This window comes from Linepithema humile, chromosome 4 (genome assembly GCF_040581485.1).
Source record: "Linepithema humile isolate Giens D197 chromosome 4, Lhum_UNIL_v1.0, whole genome shotgun sequence".
NCBI classification, from domain to species: Eukaryota; Metazoa; Arthropoda; class Insecta; order Hymenoptera; family Formicidae; genus Linepithema; species Linepithema humile.
Genome location: NC_090131.1, coordinates 22,307,351 through 22,329,623, shown reverse-complemented (window position 1 = coordinate 22,329,623; position 22,273 = coordinate 22,307,351). Strand labels below are relative to the sequence as shown.

Below are 22,273 nucleotides of genomic sequence, written 5' to 3'. Positions count from 1 at the left end.
CAAAATTATAGATCAAAATAATTTATGGTTTTTATTTTATAATATTATTATTTTTGCAATATTCGCAGTTCTTTATAATACATTTATAATTGTGCTCAGATTTATATTGGCTTTTCTCTCTAATGAAAAATTTAATTTGTCAACGCGTGCACGTTAAATTTTATTCTTGAAGTCGCGATTTTTAAATATATATTAAAAATAATCTGAGAGAAAATTCAAGGTTCAAGTATGCTCAGCAGTACAAAATATTGATTTTATCAAAATTCAAATAATAGTGCGTTAATCAAATACATTAAATAATATTATTGAAAAATTATGATTTTGATAATGTTATCAAAATGCAATCGTGCATTTTTGCTGTGTTTGCTACGCACGCATTATCGATTTTGTTTATGCAATAAAATTCCAGTTTCGAAAGTTCTACTAAGCAATTTTCAGCGTGACACAATTTCTGAAATATCGACCGAAGTGTATGTAAAACCTCAGTACGCCTGAAAAAGTCTCTCAGATTGCTGCGTTGATTTTTTACGCGTATACTTATTAAACTTTTGCAAGCATGCATAAAAATTTTTTGCATTTCTTATAATATATTTTAATATATTTTTAATATATTTTTTGTTTTTTTCAATTTCTCTTATATTCTCATAATTAAATACGCGTTTATTCTTTTACTGTCCAACTATACTAAATTTTTTATCGTATTTGAAAGAAAATAGTTTTTAAAAATACGTTTGTAAAGCCTAAAAAATTCAAAAAATTTAAATTATCTCGTATTGATATATGGAATGAAATGTAAAGCGGGAATCAAATGTAAAAAAGAAAAGTAGGAAAAATGAAGTGTCATCGACCACAATATATTTCCTTGCTTCTGCAAGTAATTTTTTTCGTAAATTGTCTCGCGGAAAATCTGATACTTGATGTAAACTTCAAGAAACCAATCGCAGTAACCAGCGATGCATTTCTCAGTTTTACTCTGGATCCAGTAACATTGCTAAAGAGCACCGATGTTTTCACGTAAGTATTAAAAAAAGGAAAAGAAAAATTATGCATGTATATATACACAACATTGACAAAGCTAACTGAAGAATTTTAATTAAAGATCTTGATTTTATAGAATATTTAAATTTATTAGAACCTTCATCGTTAATATTATAGATAGTATCTGTTATAGCTTATCTGACTTTTACTCTCAATCCTTTAATTCAATTGTAATCATCAAGCCTGAGTTTTTATTACAATCGTTTTTCTTTCAAAGTTAAAAAGTGTCCTCTTATTCCAGGATACTTCGTATTCGTAAGATAAAAATATATTATCACGACTTGTTTTAATTGTTTAGCACAAACATCGAGAGAACCACAAATATGGCACAAGCTTTGGCACCCGCTTATGTTCGCCTCGGAGGACCACAAAGTAACTCCCTTTTTGAGCAAGCGTACATGCATGATGAAACTGACACATCTTTCGGTAAAGTACTGTATTAATATTTCATAAACGTCAAATAGAACTTAGAAACATTTAACAAGCGGAAAAGTGATGTCTATTCACAAGTAGATTGTGAAAAAAAATTTAGTCTCACTCAATATTAGATTAGATAGAATATTAGAAAGTAAAATATTCATTTGTTTCTCTATTTTTGCGTTTCGGTAAGCTTATTATATATTTATTTTCGAATTTCCCGACCGCGCGTGACGGTTCTGACCGCCGTAAATGCGCTAGAAGGACAGCGAGAGGATGATGTCAATGGATGAGGACGATGGCGCGATGATGTAACACTAATGTCATTAATTCATTTTGTTGCGGTTGTCAGCAGTTATATGCGCGTCCATTAGCCTTGATGGCAAGGGCGCCCGGCGAGTGTGATAATGCAACGTCGACAAGCCCTGAGATAATAGCATGGTCGCGAGTTGCGAAAGTGCCAAAATTCGCCGGCGTAATGTTTTAATTATTGCACTTGCCGACAGAGCAAATTAGCTGATATTTATTCACATCGGAAAAGTGATATGTACACATACGGAATGCTTGAAGAGTTGTGCATTTTATTACAAATATAAATAATACGCGTTCAATGTTCTGTGAATAAATAATTATTCACAAATACTATAACAAATGCAAAAATTTTTCCCGATAATTTGCATGTTAATAATTAACCATTTTATTTTATAATCAAATATAAACGTATACATTGATTATTAAGCGTGTTTGTTAATCGCATTTCATCACGTATCACTTTATGCTTAATTAGGAGCCTTTGAAGCAATTCATTTAAATCGCATTTAACTTATTGAAAAGTTTTCTGCTTTAACTCGCAATCACGATGTTCACGAATATATTTTGTAAGCTTGTAGGTTTCAAAAAATTTTTAATAAGAATAATAATAACTTTGCAGGATGCTCTCTCTAAAACCATATGGAAGGGGGGGGGGTTAAGCCGTAGTGGCGTCAAGTTTTTTTTAAAGATTGACTGAGTGCATAGATGTAATCTATACAAGATATAAATTATATCTATGCACTCAGTCAATTTAAAAAAAAAAAACTGAACGTACACTATGGCTTTCACTTCCTCAAATAAAGCTACCAGTATTTTGTATTCAAACGATTTGAATTTTTCAGAACATTCGAATTTTACGCGCTTGAATCTAACAGGACGTTGCATTTTTACGCGTTGAATATTTTACTGAACGTTTGAATTTTACAGGAATACCAACGTATCAGTGGAGACTCATACAATGGGCACAGAGCATCGGATTAGATGTAATCACATGTGTTGCGCCTCGCTACATCGAATCAAAAATACATTCTGAGGATGCGTCGAGTATAGCCGAGTTACTTTCCTTCAGCGATGAAATGGGTTATAACATCAACTGGCAATTGGGTTACGGTAAGACTTTCCAAAACTCTGTACTTTTCAGACATAACAACTAGGATTAAAATAGAGTTTAGCGACCAAAAATTTCTAATTTTTAGAAAATAATTAACTGTTTAACGCATTTTTAAGTTGTTTTAAAAGACTATCTACAAAATATTAATGTTTCTCAAAGATCTGATTTCAAGTTATTCTAAAATATTTTCCCGTAGAATGCCAAACAAGATGTGACTTATCCGGCGAAGAACTGGGACAATACGTTGCAAAATTACGCGAAATACTGAAGACTATCCCGAGATATTACGATAGTTTAATCACGGGCCCAGACATTGTGGCGTATAAAACAACGCAACAACAAAAATATCTTCGAGATTATTTAAATTCAGCGGATTCTGCGCTTTCAGCAATCACGTGGCATCCGTAAGTGTTTTAATTTTGATGTAGGTAATGATTAAATTAGATTATTATTTATGCAAAAATTTCATTAAGCTGATACGAAATATTCATTAGTTCTTATATAGAGCTATGTTAAAATAAATATATAATAAAAGTATATAACTAAAATCTTTTGTGTGTGGTAATAATTTCAGCGACTTTGCCAGCGTTTCTTTAAATAATGACAGCATTTTCATCGATTATGACACCCTAGTTGCCGAAAAGGATGAAATGTACAAAATCATCAGTAACATAGCAGGAAAAAAACCATTATGGATTGGTAAAAACGTTATAAAATTACAAATTATAAATAATGATGTTTTAAAGAGATTACATATTTATGTATATTCGTATTGTTCTTAAATTTAATATTGTTTTATTTTGTGTGTAATATCTTTTACAACTATTTACGATATTTATGATTGTACATTTTGTTATAATAGCGGAGTCAAAACCGGAAGAAACTAAGCATCAATATTTAGGAGCGCTCATGTGGGCGTGGAGACTTGGAAATGCTGCGAAGCTTGGCGTACAAGTTATGATGAGGCAACTAACAAACTTTAAAATAGCTCCCGTAAGTTGTGCAATATTATTAATACAAATAAATAAGATTGTATTTAAACTAAAAATTTTGACTGCAAACTTAATTGTCAAACATATTTATCATATATTATAAAAAACAATCGTAAGCATCTGTACTGAAAATATATATATGTATGCAAGATGTTTATTTCTAAAATGAGATAAAAAATAAGATTTATGTATATAAATCAAATGATAAGATACACTAATAGCAATCATTTTATTTATTAGGATTATTGGGTATCTTTATTGCATAAGACTTTAGTGAGCCCTCAAGTTTTGGAGACTAGATTTGAATCCAACAACGAGAATTATGTGCATTTTTACAGCCAATGCACAAAACCTTCCGCACTATACAAAAAAGGAGCTATCACGATTTTTGGTGTAAATCTGACACCAAGAGAAATAACAGCTAATCTAACAGATTTCAAAATCAAAACTCTTCACAAGTACATTTTATCTCCAGATTCTGAAACCGGCAAGAAAATGTTTTCAGAGTAAGTTTTTGAACACATAATAATGTGTAAAAAAATATTTTTATTGCCTATTTATTTTGCGATTATATTATACGAGAAAGAAAAGATGTCGTGTTATAAAGCGTTTTTTGAAATTTGATATATTAATACAAAGTAGATACATTCAATACATTCTTTGATATAAATTACAGACAGATAAATTTGTATTTAAATTTTGAAAAATATTACTTTTTCAGAAAAGTCTTGTTAAATAACAAGCCACTGAATTTGATAAACGACGAAGAGCTGCCTGACCTGAATCCGGATGTCATCATTGATTCTGACGGCTTAAAACTAGAGCTTTCGTCTGGGGAAATAGGTTTCTGGGTTATACCCGATGCTAAGGTAAATTAAAAAATTAAGGAAAATTAAAATATTTTATTTGTCAAATTTTACAATATACCAATAACCGAAATAAATTAATAAACAGGTGAAAGCTTGCATTTATCCAGAAGAGGAAACAGCTGAGAACGTTAGAAATTTATCAAAACGATATAGTAGTATTATCTACCAAGATAATCAAGAAGAAAATGATAAAAACACAAATAAACCTAATTTAAAAACTCGAAAGATGTACACAAGACTGGAAAGAAGAAAACAAAAAAACGCGGACAAGAAAGAAGCTGAAAATGAACAGAAAATGTTAAATACCAAATTTTTAGAAAAAATAAAAAAATTTATACAAAGAAAGCTGTACAAAAAAGTACAGAAAGATGATTCTTCAAACCGACAAAAATCAATGACAATTGTTTTCGATGAAACACAAGGAAGTTCATCCGAAGAGACAGAAAAACAGCAAAATGTGGGCAACAGAAATTTGAAGGAAACCGAAGTTGATGATTTTTTGAAAAAGCTTGAGGACATCCGAGATACATTAAGAAAGTATGAACATATTTTAATGGAGAAGAAGAATCTACTGAAATCAGAACATGTCGAAGATTTCGAGTCCGAAATACAAAGCATCGACAATATTGTGATCCTAATATCGAAGATCGACACCTTGCTCCAATTTGATGAAGAAAAAGTTATTTTAAATGAATTTGATGCAAGAAAAATCATTCACAAAGAAGTATTGATAAAACGAGGAAATAAAAAATTTAAAAAACTCTTAAACGAATTAGAAAATTCTAAAACAAAAAAATCGGAAATCGTAATTGAGAAAGTAGAAAAATTCTTCGATATATTTTATAATTTATTAAAAGACGACGAATTAAATAAAAATGATGAAAATAATAGAAATAATGAGATTCTTGTATTCGAGGAAGAAAGCAGATTCAAAAGAGACTTAAATGGGAAATCGGAAGATTCTGGAAAAATCAAAATACTTGGAAAGCACTCGCGAATAGACGATTTAAAAAATCATATGGTCAAGCGAAAGAAAAACGACGATAGAAAAGAAGTAATTACGTCTGATAATCCTGATAATCCAATAAGGAATTTTAACAATGATAAGAGTAACTTTCATAATTTATTTTGGCGAAATCCTGTTAAAAAATTCTTTAAAAACGACGCTTTAGCTCCTCATTATACCAATTATCCACTTTCGTTGCAGAAGCATAAAAGAATAAAAAAAGACAATATCTGGAAGTTTTCAAAACTCGACGACGTACAGGATTATCAGAGTTCGACGGAGGAATTTGAAAGAGCGAAAAGAGACATGACCAAAAAGTTCGTCGAGATAGGTCTGAGGAAAGATAATATTTTCAGGAAACGTTCGCGAATCGACGATGTGAGGGATCACATAAACGAGAGAAAATTAAAGCGGAAGGATGATTTTAGAAAGGAAGGATTGCTGACTCCTTTCAATCCAAGGACCGACAGCGGCGAAAACAATTTCTACGGCTTCTTCCGGCAGGATCCGATCAGAGGGTTCCCTGAGAATGACGTTTTTGTCACCACGGGTGATTCGTCGGAGCAAAATGACAAAGATTACGACTATGTCGAAGATGAAGATGATAACAGTGCGAAAAAACAGAATACACAGCAGGAACAAATATCAACAGTGGAAGACACACGGATAGAAACCGGAGAAAGCGACTACGTGCCGAACGAATTTTTCGAAAGTGTCACGTTATCAAATCCAAGAACTCAAGGAAGCTTGAAAAATTGTGAAGATTTATGGGAAGCGGAATCTATCCTCGAATCCAACAATAACAAGGATAATAATGATAATAATAATAATGATAAAGAAACGACTATCCATGAAGTTCTTCAAGAACAGCCACCTGGCGAAGAAGAGGAAAAGCGAGTCAGAGAGGAGACCATGAAAAAGCTGGTTAACTATTACGAAGATTCCGAAGAGCAAGAAGACGATCAAGATAAGAGCTACAAAGCGCTTGCCTTCAAACAGTCTTCAACGCCTTTAGATCAAATTTTAAAAATGCAAACTTATCAAGCATCAAATATAAAATCCGATAAAACCGACTGCTTTTCTAAACCTTTTGCCGCGTATGTAGAATATTTTATGCCCGACAGAATGTTTCATAATAGAAGAGCTAAAAGAAGCAATTGGAATGAGCTTCAAAAAATCTTTGCTGAGGAAATGATTAAGGCAGATGAAGAAAACATGAAAAAATGCAATTGTAGAATCCGAGCCGCTGATTCGCGGAAGAAACCTTGCTATTGTCGCGTGAAGCGTGCTGCGCAATTCGCAGATTCTTCGGAAACTGAAAGTGTAAATGCGGACATCGCGCAATTCGAGAGAAATGTTCTAGATTCTCTGACGAAAGAGGAATATGACACAATTATGACGGGAGAGATACTTCCAAATACAAGAGTTGCTGACTATGATATAACTAAGGAAATCGCAACCGCGGAACCAAGTAAATTGGAGCGCGAACCGAGCGATGTAACGGAAACGATTGACGTTGCTGCAACATCAACGATGGACAATTCGGGAACAAATAATATTTTTGAGCAATATGATAATACGGAGGAATCCACCACATTGCCTGTGAACTCAGTTTCAGAATTAGCCGTAAAAAAGGATGACACAATTACAAGAGAAATGTTTTTTCGTGCCCAACCAACAAACATTCGATCGGAAACTGAGACAGCGACGTATGATTCTCCCAAGATTGTTTCTGAGATTTCTTCGGAGAATAAGAGCAATCAGGAAAAATTTATTGTCTCCGTTACGGAGGACGCCCAGGAAGCAATCCGCGAGAAGACGCAAGGTCTCGTCAACAAAAATGGAGAGACCGACAGCTCGACCGACATATATTCAGCAACCACCGAAAATCAAAAAAAGGAAAAACGACACGATAATAACGATAAAACTAGTTTCCTAAAATCCACTAATCTCCTTGAGGAAGCAACGGAAAAAATTGTCGAAGAGCAAATGACGACGGCAACGATGGTGTCGAAACGAGCGGTGGATAAATCAACTAACTCGAAATCGAAAGAGCCAAAAACAAGACTAAAGTTACAACAAAACACAGAAAACGATGAGGAATGCGAATCGCAATTGAAAAAGCATGTCGAAACAAAGAGGTTGAAAAACGCATTGAAAAGCCTTCCTAAAGTGCCGTTGAAAGAACTCACGAAATACGAAGAAAACTTAACAAAACGCGCCGGTCAGATCGGCAAACTGAAAAAAAGACTAAACACGAGACGGAAGCATTTATTGCATCAATATCGCGATGAATTGGCAAAGATCGCGAACGAGGAAACGCGGAACTTGAGAAGGAGAGAAACGTGGGAGAAATTTCGCGAGCACGATGATTTTTCACTGATTGATCAAGATGATTTAATTAGAGTTTTAATGAATGAGGAAGATACTTGCGAAGATGACGATGAGGAAGACGCAATTCCTGTTTATCTTTCTCCTAAACAATACAACAATCTTCTAGACCGAATACATACACTTGCAAAAATGAAGAAAGTAAATAGTCCGGAGCAAAGCAAATACTATAAATTTCTTCGATATCTAATCGAAGATAATGAAGAAGTAGAAGAAACGCCCAGATCAGATACGGCTCACAAGTTTCACGAATGTTCTCCGAAAGTAATCGAGGATGAACAGGAATCGGAGGAGGATAAAGAAATCCTCGAATATTTTGATCGCAGAATCTTCACAATCGATCCCTCAACGTATCACGGCGGCGAACCGACTTTACAACTGCATGAGGACTTGGAAATTCCAAAATACCGTACAAAGGTCAAATCCCAAATTCAAAATCCAATTTCGAGATGGATGCTAGGAAACAATTATCAAGCTTTTTCGAAATTAAATACTGACGGAAATCGGCATAAAACTTCTAAAGTACAAGATTATGTAAAGAAATCATTGGTCAAGGATTGCCAAGATCAAGAAAATACTAACGTATTATATATTCTAAACACGCAAAGGCAAAATGACTTACCGAAGGATTTCACGGGACTTACACGAGTCTGGCTGCAACCTTCTGATCGGCAGGATGTCAATCAACTTACAAACAATAAATCAACAAGTAAATTTAACAATATTTATAAAAAACTTGAGGATGAAACAACAACCGATTCCGATTGTGAAAAAGAAGACTTAACACATTCTGAAACAACTAACAATGCTAAAACAGTTGTGAGGGCTAAAAAATCTGAAACCATTAAATTGGCAAAAGATGTAGAAACTAAACAAAACGTAGAAGATGATATCTTAGTAACTGAAAATATCGAAGATGCTGGAAAAATGACAAATGTTGAAAATATAAATATTAAAATACAAAAGAATAAAGAAGAGACACACTTGAATAAAGAAGAAGGAAATATAATACAAAATAAAACAGCTGACAATATTGTAGAAAATAATAAATCTTACAATCCAAATAATAAAGTAAAAGATAATTTAAATGTTAGAACGGCTAATAAAAACATTAATAAAGCAGATGAAGATATTGAAAAAGTCATTGATAGCAATTCTAGAACAAGCAAACATGGAAAAGAAAATGTGCGGATTCGAAGAAATATTGAAAAAAATGTGGACGACAAACATCTGGAGCAACTGCTATATTTCTTGTAATGTATTTTATTTTATTCATTTATTTATTTAAATTTATTTATTAAATCAAATTAAATTAAAGTATCTTGTATTGTATATGTAATAAAAAATAATTGTAATTATAACACAATTAATCATTCAGAATTAAATTACTTTACAATATTTATTGGTTTGTTGATTATCGAATTCTTGCAATTTATAGATTTTATATAAAAAAAGATATAAATATTTTAAAAAATTTTTCAATCAAATCTATTTTTTCTGTAATATTAATTTGCAATATATTATTTCTTTTGTCTTTAGATTAACTAGAACAGATGCTAGAGACGGATCAGATTGTGATAGATATTACTCGAAGAAAGATTCTGAGGAAAAATTTAGCACGCAACCAATTCCGCTCCTTTTATTACCAAAAAATAAATTTCCATTGAACACCAACCTATTTCAGAAATCAAAAAACTACTTAGCTTCCTTACGGAGAAACTTCAATATGAATGAGAACGATGAGAAAAAATACAAGTCAAAATATATTTTTTTTACACCAACTAAGAATATGTATCCGTACGAAATGTTGAAAACGAAGAATTACGATAATTCTCTAGAACATTCCGAGGTTCCTGCAAGATGCCATAATCAGTATCCACTTACAACAAAAATAACAGATTCGATAAATCAATATCCGAGTGTTGAAGAATACTCAGAAAAATCTGAAGATTTTTCGGATTTTTTACATAAAGATACAGGAAGTATTTCAGATGAAGAGATTTATACATCAAAAAGTGAGCAAGATGCCTCAGCAAGCATCGAATATAATGAATCCGATTATGAATTAGAAAAGGAAGATGAAGAATATAGAGATATGAGCAAAGAAATTGATAAGAGTTTAGAAACGAAAAACCAAATACGATTTAATAATCGTGAAATGTTTTTTCTACTTCCCTGGAATCATGAGAGCAAAAGACATCGAAGGGATATTAATAAACGCACAGATCAAGTGAAACGCGAGGTAAATATTTTCCTAATGTAACAATAATTTATGTATTTTGTCTTTCGTCGATCTATAAAATAGATTTAATAAAAACCAACACAATAGAAATAACAATTATTTCTCGATAATTACTAAGTATATTTTTATACCATGATAATTAAACTAAAAAGAATGTCTTAGTAAAAATTATTTTAATTTGAAAAGCTATTTACTATTGTTTTACACCTTATTGATTTTATGTTAATATATACGTCTTTTTTTACGTTATTTCTGTGTATGTCATCTTATTTTATATAATACATTATTCTATTTTTTCAAGGTACAATCAGAATCAAACGAGAACGAAAATATTGAATATTTGAATGAAAATAATATTGATAAAGAAAAAGAGAAAACGACAGGAAAGAAAAATACAAAAGCAAATTATTTACAACCATTTTCTATGATAGATACAAAATATCATGATGAACTTCTTGAGCATTTTATAAAAATTCATAAAAAGAATGACTTATATACTAATAAAATTTCTTCAACAAAATACGAAGAAACAGATAAAAATTTAGAAAATAATATCTTGAAAAAGTTACCAATTCTCGTGGAAGAAACAATTCCAAAGTTGCAAAATGTAATTATCGACGGCTTGGAAGAGGCCCAAAATCTTACAGAATCCGTGGAACAATTGGTCAATAATTTAAAGGAGTCCAACAAAACTTTGGAATCGGATGAAGACAAATATTCGAGAAATCAAATTTCAGAAACTACCAGCAATGCTTTTAAAATTGCCATTATAAACGTAAAAAAATTTTTCGACGGAATTTCCCGAATTTTTATATAAATTAAAACATTATAATTTTATATATTGCAATAGCTCGTATTTTTAATATGTGTGAATATGTATTTTTAATATACAATATACATAAATATTTTTTGTTCAAGCTATCTAAAGCATTATATACATTTACATATAATAATACGTTATTTTATTTGTTATTATATTTATGATTATATATTATTTATATATTTATAATTATTAAATTAGACTAGATTACAAATTAATTTCTAATCTGTAAACGATTATATTATTTGCAATCTGTAGCGTAATTTGTAGATAATTATATTATTTTATTGTATGCACAAATAATAAAACTTGTGCTGTCAACAGATTTGATATATGTTTACTTGCGGTATGATTATTTGTATTTATATTTGTGTGTCTGTGTAAATTTCGACACATGCTAATTTACTCTCTTGCAAACATGTGTTCTTCATAATAATTAAATAAAAAAAGTGGAATAATAAAAATTAAGAATATATTAAAAAATTATAATTAAAATTATTCTTAATAATCAATAGATAAATTTAAAAAAATTAATTTTCTTATATTTTAAAACTTTTGCAAATTGGTTTAAAAATATTATTTGCTATTTAGTAAATTAATTATACTAAAGATTTATTTGAATAAAATTATTATAAGCAAATTTAAATACATCTTAGCAATAATATCACAATTGCAGTTGTTATTATGTATATTTATATAGAATCGCGAGGAACATAATAATCGCAAGCAGTTCTTAAAAACCTTACGTCACAAATGATTAAATCGACAATTGATCACATAACATATATGTCCATTACGACATAACCAACGAGCTCAATTTCATAACAATATGATGACGGGACAAACATCGAATGATTAAATTACCTAATTAATCAGTGTACATTCGATTCTCATCGAGTTTAGTTCATCTTTGAAGACGACAGAGTAATACAGATTTACACTATATATTGTAAATATATATTTATAATAATTTATATATCTTTTTCATTTAAGTTTACTGTGTAAATTATACTATAACTATTGTTTTTAGTACACAGTAATGAACAGAAAAATTGTGTCTGTTGTGGCTAAAATCGAAGAGTACGATAACATCCATTAATCAGCAATAATGAATATGACTGACATATATAAGAAGAGTATTTTGATCGCTTTGGTGTTACTTGTGACTGTCCGTCCGGAGGAAATTTCTACTACCAGAAACACAGAGAATACCGATTTATTGAATATCAGGTAATAAATACTTTTTATTTATTAATCGATTAAACTATAAAATTAAAAAAATCTTTATTTTACTAATTGCTAAAAATTACAAATAGAAAATCATAAATACTTAAAAAAAGTTCTGTATTTATCAAAGCTTTTATTATAATAATTTTTTTTTCAAATCAATCTAGAAATAATTATCATTATTAAAGCTCTTTTTGGACTTTGTTGGAAATAGCCATATTCGAACGAAATGAATACCAAAAAGTGTGTTATTTGTTACACAATTATTTGCGTGTCAGCATAATCGTTAATGTCATTCGTATATACGTCATGTTATGTTTCGTATATACGTCACAATAAACTGCTGAACTAACAATAAGAACTTTCTAAATCTAAAGTAGCCCGAAAAAAATGCATGCATATAAATTACCCAAATAAATAAACATAAATTGATTTAATCAATTTGTACTTAATTAAATAATTGTGTAGCCTAATTGTCAAATCACATATAAAATGTAGGTATATGTAATGTATTAATTAAACTAATAATTGCTTTCTGATCGAGTATTTCGTTATTTGTAGATTATCAACAAATCTTCCTCATTTATCATTGTACAATGATGAACATTTTACGAAAGACAATCCACAAAGATCACTGCCTTTATTAATGCCACTATCACGAGATAAATATGAAAAGCCAAAAGAAGCAAGCCGCAAGACAAAACGTTGCAATTCGTTTCGAAAAGACAGATTCCTTTCATCGACAAAGGAAAATCTCACCAAAGCGAGAGCCAAAAATCTAGATAAAAATAATGTAGAAATCTCAAAGCAAAATTCAAACACTCATTCTTTTAGAAACGCAAACTACTTACAGAAAAACTTTATAACATCAGACAGGGAAAGACATAAGGATGAATTTCTACGAGGCTTCAAGGACAACGCAGAGGATAAAACAATAAATTCAGAACCTAAAGAAACGACAAAGAAGCGCAATGCGGAAAAATGTATTTGTTACTGCAAAGAGAAGAATTGTTTTCCCGAATCGTCAAAGAAAAGCTCATCACAAATGCTAGGTTCCTCCGGAAAAAATAAGCCTGAGAGAATAAATAATCGGAGACGAGAAAAATATAGAAATGCAAGACCAGATATCTCACAACAAAAATCGTTGAGATTTTTCGAAAGGCCTCATGAAACGCGTATTCCTGACCCAATAAACTTTTACCCAATACGATCTTATCAAGAGAGAGTGATACCGCATGTACCAGTTCTGTACGGAATCGAGGCAAAACCATATGTTTTGTCCCACATGGCCGGAAACGACAGAAAACTTGTTAACAAAGTCCCATTTATTTCGTCCCATGACAGACCAAATTTTTTAGTTGGAAGTAACGCTTACGATCAATATCAACCTATCATGTATCGAAATCCCTACTTTATAAGTGAAAAAAATCAAATTGCAGATCCTGTCATGTCAGCTACTTTGCCTTCGAGCTCTGTTGATGCAGCAACTGTTGTGGAAACAGAAAGTGATCCAGAATTATACGATTCGATTGAAATCGCTGAAAAAGATCAAGAACCTTTGTATGATTATGTAGACATGTCAATGGAAAACACTGAAACTAATTTTTATCCAGATTACTCCATCGATGTAACTACAGAAAGCAACATTGTGAGTTTTCCTAATTTGGATGAGATGGTGCACAAACCAAAAGATTCTACAGAAATCGAAAGAAATCAGGACGATAATCCCTCCACAACATCGTCCTTGACAGATTACATTGACACAATCAGCATACCAATCACTTATCCATCAATTACAGACGATAAAAAATTTATAAATATGGAAGAGTGCATAAAACTATTCGGTCGTGACGTATGCGTACTCAGTACATCATCCATCAATGGAATCGAGAAGTCAAACGCTAACTCAAAGGACAATTTCGAATCAGCAAACATAGAATCAAATGCTAATGTTAACGAAGGCGAACGAATCTATGAGTCAGATGATGACGATGATCGAAGTACATCACTTAGCAGCGAAAATACATATATTCCGATAAAAAAATTGATGGATCAGGAAATTCTAGAGTTCACGGAGACTCCAAGAAATAGATTGTTGGGAAAAAGTAAAAGTCATCAATTACTGTTAACTCTAAATGATGAGAATACGGCAAATCCAATCTCAGAAGAGAAATTTCCCTATTCTACCATTCCATCCGAATTTAACAGTGAAGGAGAAGTCTACAATTTAAAAATCGATCAGCAAAATTTAGTAACAACTACAAATACCAATTTATGGCAGAATATTTTGAATAAAGAAGAGTCTCTTGAAGTAAAAATTCTTCAAGAACGACTTCAAGAAGAGAGTGCAACTATTAGTCATGATTCTAAAATTGAATCTAATTTTGAAGAAGAAAATACAAGTGGCTCAAATGAATCAAACGACAATGCCTATCTTGAGCAAACAATTCTTCAAGAACAACCTACAGAAAAAATTATAATTGTTGATCCTAATTTAGAAACCAAATATGATTTTGAAGAAACTAAAAATGATTTCGTCAAATCGCAAACCAATATTTATCCTGAAGAAGAGATTCTTCAAGAACCATCCACGACATTGCAATATTTTGATTATGAAAATTCAAATTTAAACAACGAAGAAGCTACTACGGACAGCCTCGACTCGTCAGCAAAAAAATTACCATTCTGTGACAATTCTTTACTTTTAAATACCATTAAAAAAGTAATCAATGATTTTGCGTTGAATGCTCCCTTAGGCAAGGCAAAAAAACTCGACAAAAATATTCTTCAAACGCAAGGTAAAAGTTTACTGCCAGAAATCCTGCAAGTGTCGAATCTGAAAAATATTCTGTCAATACCGCGAATAGAAAACACAATCGTTGAGAAGGTAAAAAACATTTTATCTGACATCACTGCTATTCCCAAAAGAGACTTTACGAATAATTGGTCTCACGATATTATCAGGAACACTATGCGAAATATATTAGAGAATTTTTCTGATTTTCATCAGAAGTTGCCACCGATGACAGTTGAGGAGCATCAATTCACAAATGGTCAGTGGACGGTCAATCCGGTAACTTTAGCATCCGTTCTAGACAGTAAGGTGTCAATGACAAATCCGCAAAATTTGCGGGAGTGCATCAGGGACCTTCTAAGCTCTCCGGTAATCGCATCGCAAATAGATCAACAAATAATACGAAACATAATTGTACAGAGTATAAAAAATAGTTTAATCAACGATGACGAAGAAGAAAAATTAGACAATTCAATAATTCACGATGCGCTAAATGATGTTCTTCAAGCTTTAAAAAATTTGAAAGATACAGATGAAAGTGGTAAATTTGTTAATAATGAAGATATGACTTCTTCACAAGAAACGTCAACAGATGATAGTGAAATAGGAATAAATGGTATCGACTCCATATTAAAAAACCAACAGAATCTTGATATAAATAAAGATAAGAAAGTAGATAATAAGGAAATGCAGACGACAACTTATCAGGAAACTAAGGCATTAGGAAACAATTCTAATCAGTTATTTGCCTTTACACCTTTAGATTTGTTAAAGTCAAGTGAAGAGGACAAAAATATATATATTGAAGAAAAAACACCAAATAGAATAATAGATAAAATAAAAGAACATATAAGGGATCAAATTTCAAATGGAATAAAAAAATTAAATATGCAAAATGACGAAGGAATAAAACTAGTTGAACCACTGAAAACTAAAACAGCTTATCAAAAAGCTATTTCACTAAATAATCCTCGCATATTAGCAATTTCTGTAGAACCGGATTTAGCTGAAGAATTAAATAAAAAAGAAAATAAAAAAAATATATTATTACAGACAGCTACAGTTTCGTCAATTACGCCTACAAATTTCCATGAAACAGAAGAATATATCGTTAACTCAACGCCGAGAAAGGACATTAATATGCAAAATGAAGAAGAAATTAAAAATTATCCTGACACGTGGAACCATCTAATAATTCATCACCAACCTAATTCTAATCTAAATTTTTCAATTTCAAATTCAAAAGAGGACTCTTCTAGGTACGACAAAATTGAACCACCAATAACACATGGAAGAAATAATAATAACAAATTGCCAGTAAATTCATATCCATCGAATGATCACATTGTTGACGAAAATGTCAAAGTTACAGCATCTACAGACTTTATGCACAAAACTTTACCCGATTACGCAAAAATGCCAGATGAAATAATTTCAAAAAATATAGCAGAAGCTAAAGATGTCAAAGATCGAATTGAACAAGAAATTAATGAAAAAACATTGACTACTTCGGCTAATAATTTAATTTCATTTATAAATGAAGAATACGGAAATCAAGAATCTAATACCGCTGCCACGGTTTCAGTTGATACGGTTCATCCACTAATAATATTAGAGAGGATTCGGAATAAAGAGCCGCCAATAAAATATTATTCGCCGGAAGGTCTGCAATACATAAGAACTGATCCCGCCAACGATGAAAATGTTAAAATTACAACATCCATAGACTTTATGCAAGGAGCTTCACCCGATTATGTACAAATATCGAATGGCGCAAATTTACAAAATGCGGCAGAAAATAAAAATATTGAAAGAGAAATGGAATACACATCAAATGGAAAAGCATCGCTTACTTCATCTGATAATATAATTTTACCTATAAATGCAGAATATGAAAATTGTAAATCCAAAATCGCTCCGTCAGCAGATAAAGATATTTTAGAATCGCAACAGCAAGATTTCGCGACAGATGATAATATTATTAAAATCCACGAAGTCACTACTGAGGTTCAACGGACTTATACAAAAACTACATATTTCAAGCCTTCTACTGACGATAAATCAAGAATCACTTCGTCTTCATTAGAGTATAAAATTACAAAAAGTGCAAATAATAATGATAGCATGAACAAGGATAGCAATCTAGTTGACAATTACAGCACCACTGCAGAGGGGAATGGATTAATTGCGTCCTCTTCATCAAACAATACTTATTTTCTCCAACTATTTCCTTCATCAATAATGTCCGATAATATCTCAGAACTTCAGAAATCTCAGCTTTACTACATTAACGATGGTGTGAAATTGCCGCTAGAAATAAAAAAATTACAGGACGATTCTTACGCGTTGTTAATCTCCAGGAATATATGCGAGCAAATTATGAAAAAAGAATGTCCCTGTTGTGTGCCGCTGCAAGGACATGTGATCCAAGAGTTGAGAAAAACTCATGATCAAGAAGATAAGGATATGACTGCGACGGAAAAACATTATCAAGAAAGTACACATATGAACGACCTTAAAAGAAATAATCAATTGGCTGACTCATCGCCTAGTGCAATAATAACGTCTATGACTACGAATAAAAATACTTTGACAATGCAGTCAGAAGAGGAAGACAAAAGTATAAATCGTTTTCAAAAGCGAAATTTGGATTATAATGATCTAACAACAATTTCAATGCCAGTTATTGAATTTGTAAAGAAATACAATCTGTTGCTCAATGAGGATAAAATGCTACTCGACGAAATTGAGTCAGATGACAAAAACAAAAATTGTGCCAATTTATTAATAAAATCAGCCAAGAGTGGTGAAACAAAGTCGCATAACTTTAGAGAAGGTAATTGCTATATAATCTTTAATAATAAAATAAAATATAAAAATAATGCAGATAAAATTTTGCTATATAATCTTTAATAATAAAATAAAATATAAAAATAATGCAGATAAAATTTTGTTTCAGAAAGGAAATCTATGCAAAGGATAGGTTCTACAAGTCAAGAAAAAAATCCTATTCCAAAAGGAGTTATAATTAACGGAGAAGAAATCGAAATGAAAAGCAAAAAAATGGATTGCGATAAATTAACAGATATTGACGAGGGTAATTACCATATAAATTGCTAATAAGTAACAAAATATTTAAAAAATTAAAAAATTACTCTTTTAGAAAACGTTCGAGTTTCGCACAACAAGAAAAAAAGAGAACACAAAGAAGCCGAATTTATTAACGATAAATATAATATTCCAGAAATTAAAATTTATGGTAAAAATAATGGAAGACCATACAGATATCAACGAAATACGAACAGCGTTACAAATCCAAGAGCAGAATTAGTAAAATCTGTACTTTATTGGATTAAAAGTCTTTTCGTCGACGAATAAAAGAATTTAATAATTAATAGTTTCTTAAATTTAAATTTTGTTTAAAATTAGTATTAAATTCCATAAATATTTTCAAAAGTTTGTTATTAAATTTTGTAAAAATTATATAAAAATTTTTTAATTTGCTTGTAATGAGATTTTGCTTATAATATTTTAATTATTCTTAAAATTGAATCTGTTTTAGATTTTATTTTGAAGATAATATCAAAGCTTTATAATATTAAAATATAAAATAAAGTCAAAAACTAAAGAAATATTTTCCATTGATTTAAGAATCAAAATGTGTCCATTTACTTTTCAATTTTTTCTAATAGAATAATAACTTTAAAAATCTATTAACTATAAAATTTATGATCACACACAATCATACATTTTTCATTATATAATATGATTAATAGTAATATAATTTAATATGTACATTCTAATATTTTATATATTATATTGTATAATTTAATAAACAATCTTATATATTATTTATGTTCTAAATATTTTCTCTACCTAATATATGTAGAATTTACTCACCGGTATCGCAACAGTAAAGTTATTGTTCAGCAACATTTATCTGTAAAACATTCAGATTATAGCAATGTTTAAAATAATAATTATTTTATTGCTTTAATTTCAATTCGTATACTTATTCATTTATGTTATAATACAAGACAGTAAAAAGTCCTAAAAATACGAAATTCTAATCGAGCAAAAATATTTTTTGTTTTAGACAAGATTAATAAGTCAATATAAATTTTTGAGCTACGATATATAACAAAAAATAGAGTAGTAATTTATTCCCAAATTATAAAATTTGAAACTCAAGGAATTATTTGTTTTGTTTGCATATATGTATCTTTAAACGGTGACGTAACCGATGTAACCATCTTAGCAACATAACCTTGATAAAATCAACGACGAGGTTATGTTGAATTACTTTGACGTTTCTATCGACGCAATTTAAACATGGGTTTGTTTGGAAAATCGCAAGAAAAGAACCCAAAAGAAATGGTAAGTGGCCAAAAAATCTATTTTCTCTTAATATTATTGATATCAAATATTTTATAGGTTCAGGAATGGATTCACAAATTGAGGAAAGAAAGTTGCCAGCTTGACAGGCAACTTAGAGGTGAGTCATAAAGACAAAATTTTAAGAAAAATTGTTAAAATTGAAGAAATGTAATTTTGAATGAACAGAAATCTCAATTGTGATTCTGAAATCTTGACCTTATCACCTAAAAACCTGGAATTAAATGAGTTATATGTTAAAATCCTCAAGTCTTAATCTTGATTTTAAAGTTTCAATTTTAATCTTAAAAAGAGATCTTATGACAAATGAAACTTTATGAAGAGAAAAATGTAATTTTAGAACAGTTTATACAATAATATTACAATTTTAAAAATACTTTTTGTTTAAAATTCTTAGCACAATTATTTATTTTATGGTTAAGTATCAAGGATTCCTAATTTAATTCCTTATCTTCGTTTCTTTTTTTTTCTATTTACTCTATTTAAATAACCAATGTTTTTCTGCATAGCAATTCACAGAGAAGAGGAAAAAATAAAACGTTCTCTAAAAGAAGCAGCAAAGAAAGGAGATAAAGATGTATGCAAAATCCTTGCGAAGGAAATTATAAGAGCTCGTAAAGCCTGCAACAAGATTTATTCTTCCAAAGCACAGCTATATTCTGTGTCATTACAAATGAAAGATCAAGTAGCAGTACTCAGAGTTGCTGGTTCGCTTCAGAAATCTACGGAAGTAATGCAAGCAATGCAGTCTTTGATAAAAGTGCCAGAAGTGGCTGCAACTATGAGAGAAATGTCAAAAGAAATGATGAAGGCAGGAATTATCGAAGAGATGTTGGATGAAACAATGGATTCTATTGAAGATTCTGAGGATATGGAAGATGAAGCTGACGAAGAAGTTGATAAGGTGATTAGATAAGATTATTGTGTCATAATAATATCACAGTATTACAGTATATCATGAGAAAGTAGAAAAATTTCTTTTAATTATTTTATTTTATTCTACTATGAATGTTAAGTAAATTTTTATTATGTATTTGTCTGCTTACAATATTTAAGGATCTATTGATTCTTGCAATTTCTAATTTTCTCTCTAGAAATTTTTCATCATAGAAATTTGTATGAAAGAGTAATTTTATAAAATAAAATTTTTCTATGTAGATTTTATGGGAAGTGACAGCTGGCCAACTAGGCACAGCTCCTGCAGTTGTCACAGAAACTCCTGGATCAGTTGTACCTTCTACCTCGACAGAAGAAGAACCAGAAGAGGATGACAAAGAACTCGAAGAGATGAAAAACAGATTGCAAAGTCTTCGCAGTTAGATGAATGGATAATCCAAGAATATTTGCATCAAATGTCAGGGAAATAAGTATTTTCTCCTAATAATAATACTTATTAAATAAATAATAATACAAATTATAAATAATAGCGTTCGCCTATTCATCACAATATATTATTTTGCTTTTTATTGTAAATATTATATATACTATTGCTTTGTAGAGTACTTAAGCAGTATATTTCTACATGCATTGTTGAATAATAATTTTCCTCATAATTTAAATTACGAATTATTATTAAAAATAAGAAGAAAAAATAAACATATTTTAAAATTAAACATAATTTTAAATTTAATTCAACACAATTTGAAGGGAAGAAGAGATATATAAAACAATTGAAATTAAGGTTTTAAATAATCTTGATTCTTTACATTTTGTCATATAACCTTATTTCATTTTGTAATTTATTTTATACAGCATTTATATTCAGCTGTTAGCTTACTTGTTCCCAAATTATCAAGTTAGATTTTTTACAAAGAGGAGAAATACAATTACAGTAAACTATCATTGCAGTATTAATCATTATTAATTGTTGTTAATTGTTTAGACAATTTCAGCAAATTCTCATAGTGACAAAGATATTTTATGTCAAAGAATGTTGTTAATGAATAAATTATAATGTAATATTATTAATGTTGAAATAGTGATATATTAATATTATTGTTATTATGCTATATAAAATATAAATTATTACTAATTTTATTATTACTTGAAAAAATTAGCTATCCGAGCTACTTGGGATATCTCAAATTTTTGTATATATGTAAAATTATTAAAATTTGGTCAAATTTAATATTTTTGCAAAACATTTTTAAATTATTTTATAAGTATATTTTAAGAATATACATAATATAAAATAAAAAACAAATAAGCTTATGTAAAAAAGGCAAAATAATTTGAACATTTTTGAATACATATTTTTGGGATATCTTGAATATATATTTCAGAAAAAAGTTGCAGCTAATTATTCTATTAAATGTGCTTTCGAATTTTCGAATTGCTATATGAAAAACAGTACTTTATATTTCTGCTATTCTGAAAAAATAATACTAAAAAGAAAATTGTATTTTTAGTATTACTCACTGGATTGTCCTGCTATCCTGAAACACTTTCAGCGTTTCACACACACACATTCACAATTTATACTTTTATTTCACTTTCACATTTCACATTATTCTAATTACATTCTGTACATCATATTTTTACTTTGCATCAATGATAAAAACCGATATAATTTCTAAAAGAGGACAAATTATTCTTTTTCTTCCCTTCCTTCCCCCCGTTTTTCGATCTCTTGTCCTTATTAGCTTCAAATTTCCAAGAT

General features: G+C 30.1%; 3 protein-coding genes across 4 annotated transcripts; all 3 read left to right on the top strand.

Annotated features, from left to right (window-relative positions):
- The first annotated feature begins 38 nt into the window (after window positions 1-38).
- On the top strand, window positions 39-13,120 carry LOC105672642 (repetitive organellar protein). 2 transcript variants are annotated; one of them, XM_067353614.1, is made up of 13 exons: window positions 39-1,014; window positions 1,337-1,464; window positions 2,695-2,877; window positions 3,075-3,282; window positions 3,453-3,577; window positions 3,741-3,871; window positions 4,111-4,376; window positions 4,592-4,739; window positions 4,825-9,389; window positions 9,676-10,378; window positions 10,680-12,147; window positions 12,229-12,428; window positions 12,987-13,120. In XM_067353614.1, exons 1-11 carry the CDS (start codon window positions 833-835, stop codon window positions 11,193-11,195), a joined length of 7,155 nt encoding a protein of 2,384 aa, XP_067209715.1. In that variant the 5' UTR covers window positions 39-832; the 3' UTR covers window positions 11,196-12,147; window positions 12,229-12,428; window positions 12,987-13,120. The 2 variants fall into 2 exon arrangements, with proteins under 2 accessions (XP_067209715.1, XP_012223139.1); XM_012367716.2 differs by having other exon boundaries at window positions 10,680-12,428.
- On the top strand, window positions 12,313-18,597 carry LOC105672649 (interaptin-like). Its single transcript, XM_067353906.1, has 4 exons — window positions 12,313-12,428; window positions 12,987-18,055; window positions 18,179-18,316; window positions 18,464-18,597. The coding sequence occupies exons 1-4, from the start codon at window positions 12,313-12,315 to the stop codon at window positions 18,595-18,597; spliced, it is 5,457 nt and encodes a 1,818-aa protein (XP_067210007.1).
- An 840-nt stretch (window positions 18,598-19,437) lies between these two features.
- Vps24 (vacuolar protein sorting 24) lies at window positions 19,438-22,201 on the top strand. Its single transcript, XM_012367405.2, has 4 exons — window positions 19,438-19,596; window positions 19,654-19,714; window positions 20,124-20,518; window positions 20,773-22,201. Exons 1-4 carry the CDS (start codon window positions 19,552-19,554, stop codon window positions 20,932-20,934), a joined length of 663 nt encoding a protein of 220 aa, XP_012222828.1. The 5' UTR covers window positions 19,438-19,551; the 3' UTR covers window positions 20,935-22,201.
- Window positions 22,202-22,273: the final 72 nt, after the last annotated feature.

What these genes read in the sequence shown, in the direction of transcription:
- LOC105672642 (XM_067353614.1), top strand. Translation starts at nt 833, where the DNA reads ATGAAGTGTCATCGACCACAATATATTTCCTTGCTTCTGCAAGTAATT. An exon ending in TGAAACTGACACATCTTTCG is followed by an intron (nt 1,465 to 2,694) that starts GTAAAGTACTGT and finishes TGAATTTTACAG; the next exon opens with GAATACCAACGTATCAGTGG. An exon ending in CAACTGGCAATTGGGTTACG is followed by an intron (nt 2,878 to 3,074) that starts GTAAGACTTTCC and finishes ATTTTCCCGTAG; the next exon opens with AATGCCAAACAAGATGTGAC.
- LOC105672649 (XM_067353906.1), top strand. Translation starts at nt 12,313, where the DNA reads ATGACTGACATATATAAGAAGAGTATTTTGATCGCTTTGGTGTTACTT. An exon ending in ACCGATTTATTGAATATCAG is followed by an intron (nt 12,429 to 12,986) that starts GTAATAAATACT and finishes CGTTATTTGTAG; the next exon opens with ATTATCAACAAATCTTCCTC. An exon ending in ATTAACAGATATTGACGAGG is followed by an intron (nt 18,317 to 18,463) that starts GTAATTACCATA and finishes ATAATATTCCAG; the next exon opens with AAATTAAAATTTATGGTAAA.
- Vps24 (XM_012367405.2), top strand. Translation starts at nt 19,552, where the DNA reads ATGGGTTTGTTTGGAAAATCGCAAGAAAAGAACCCAAAAGAAATG. An exon ending in AAAAGAACCCAAAAGAAATG is followed by an intron (nt 19,597 to 19,653) that starts GTAAGTGGCCAA and finishes AATATTTTATAG; the next exon opens with GTTCAGGAATGGATTCACAA. An exon ending in CTGACGAAGAAGTTGATAAG is followed by an intron (nt 20,519 to 20,772) that starts GTGATTAGATAA and finishes TTTTCTATGTAG; the next exon opens with ATTTTATGGGAAGTGACAGC.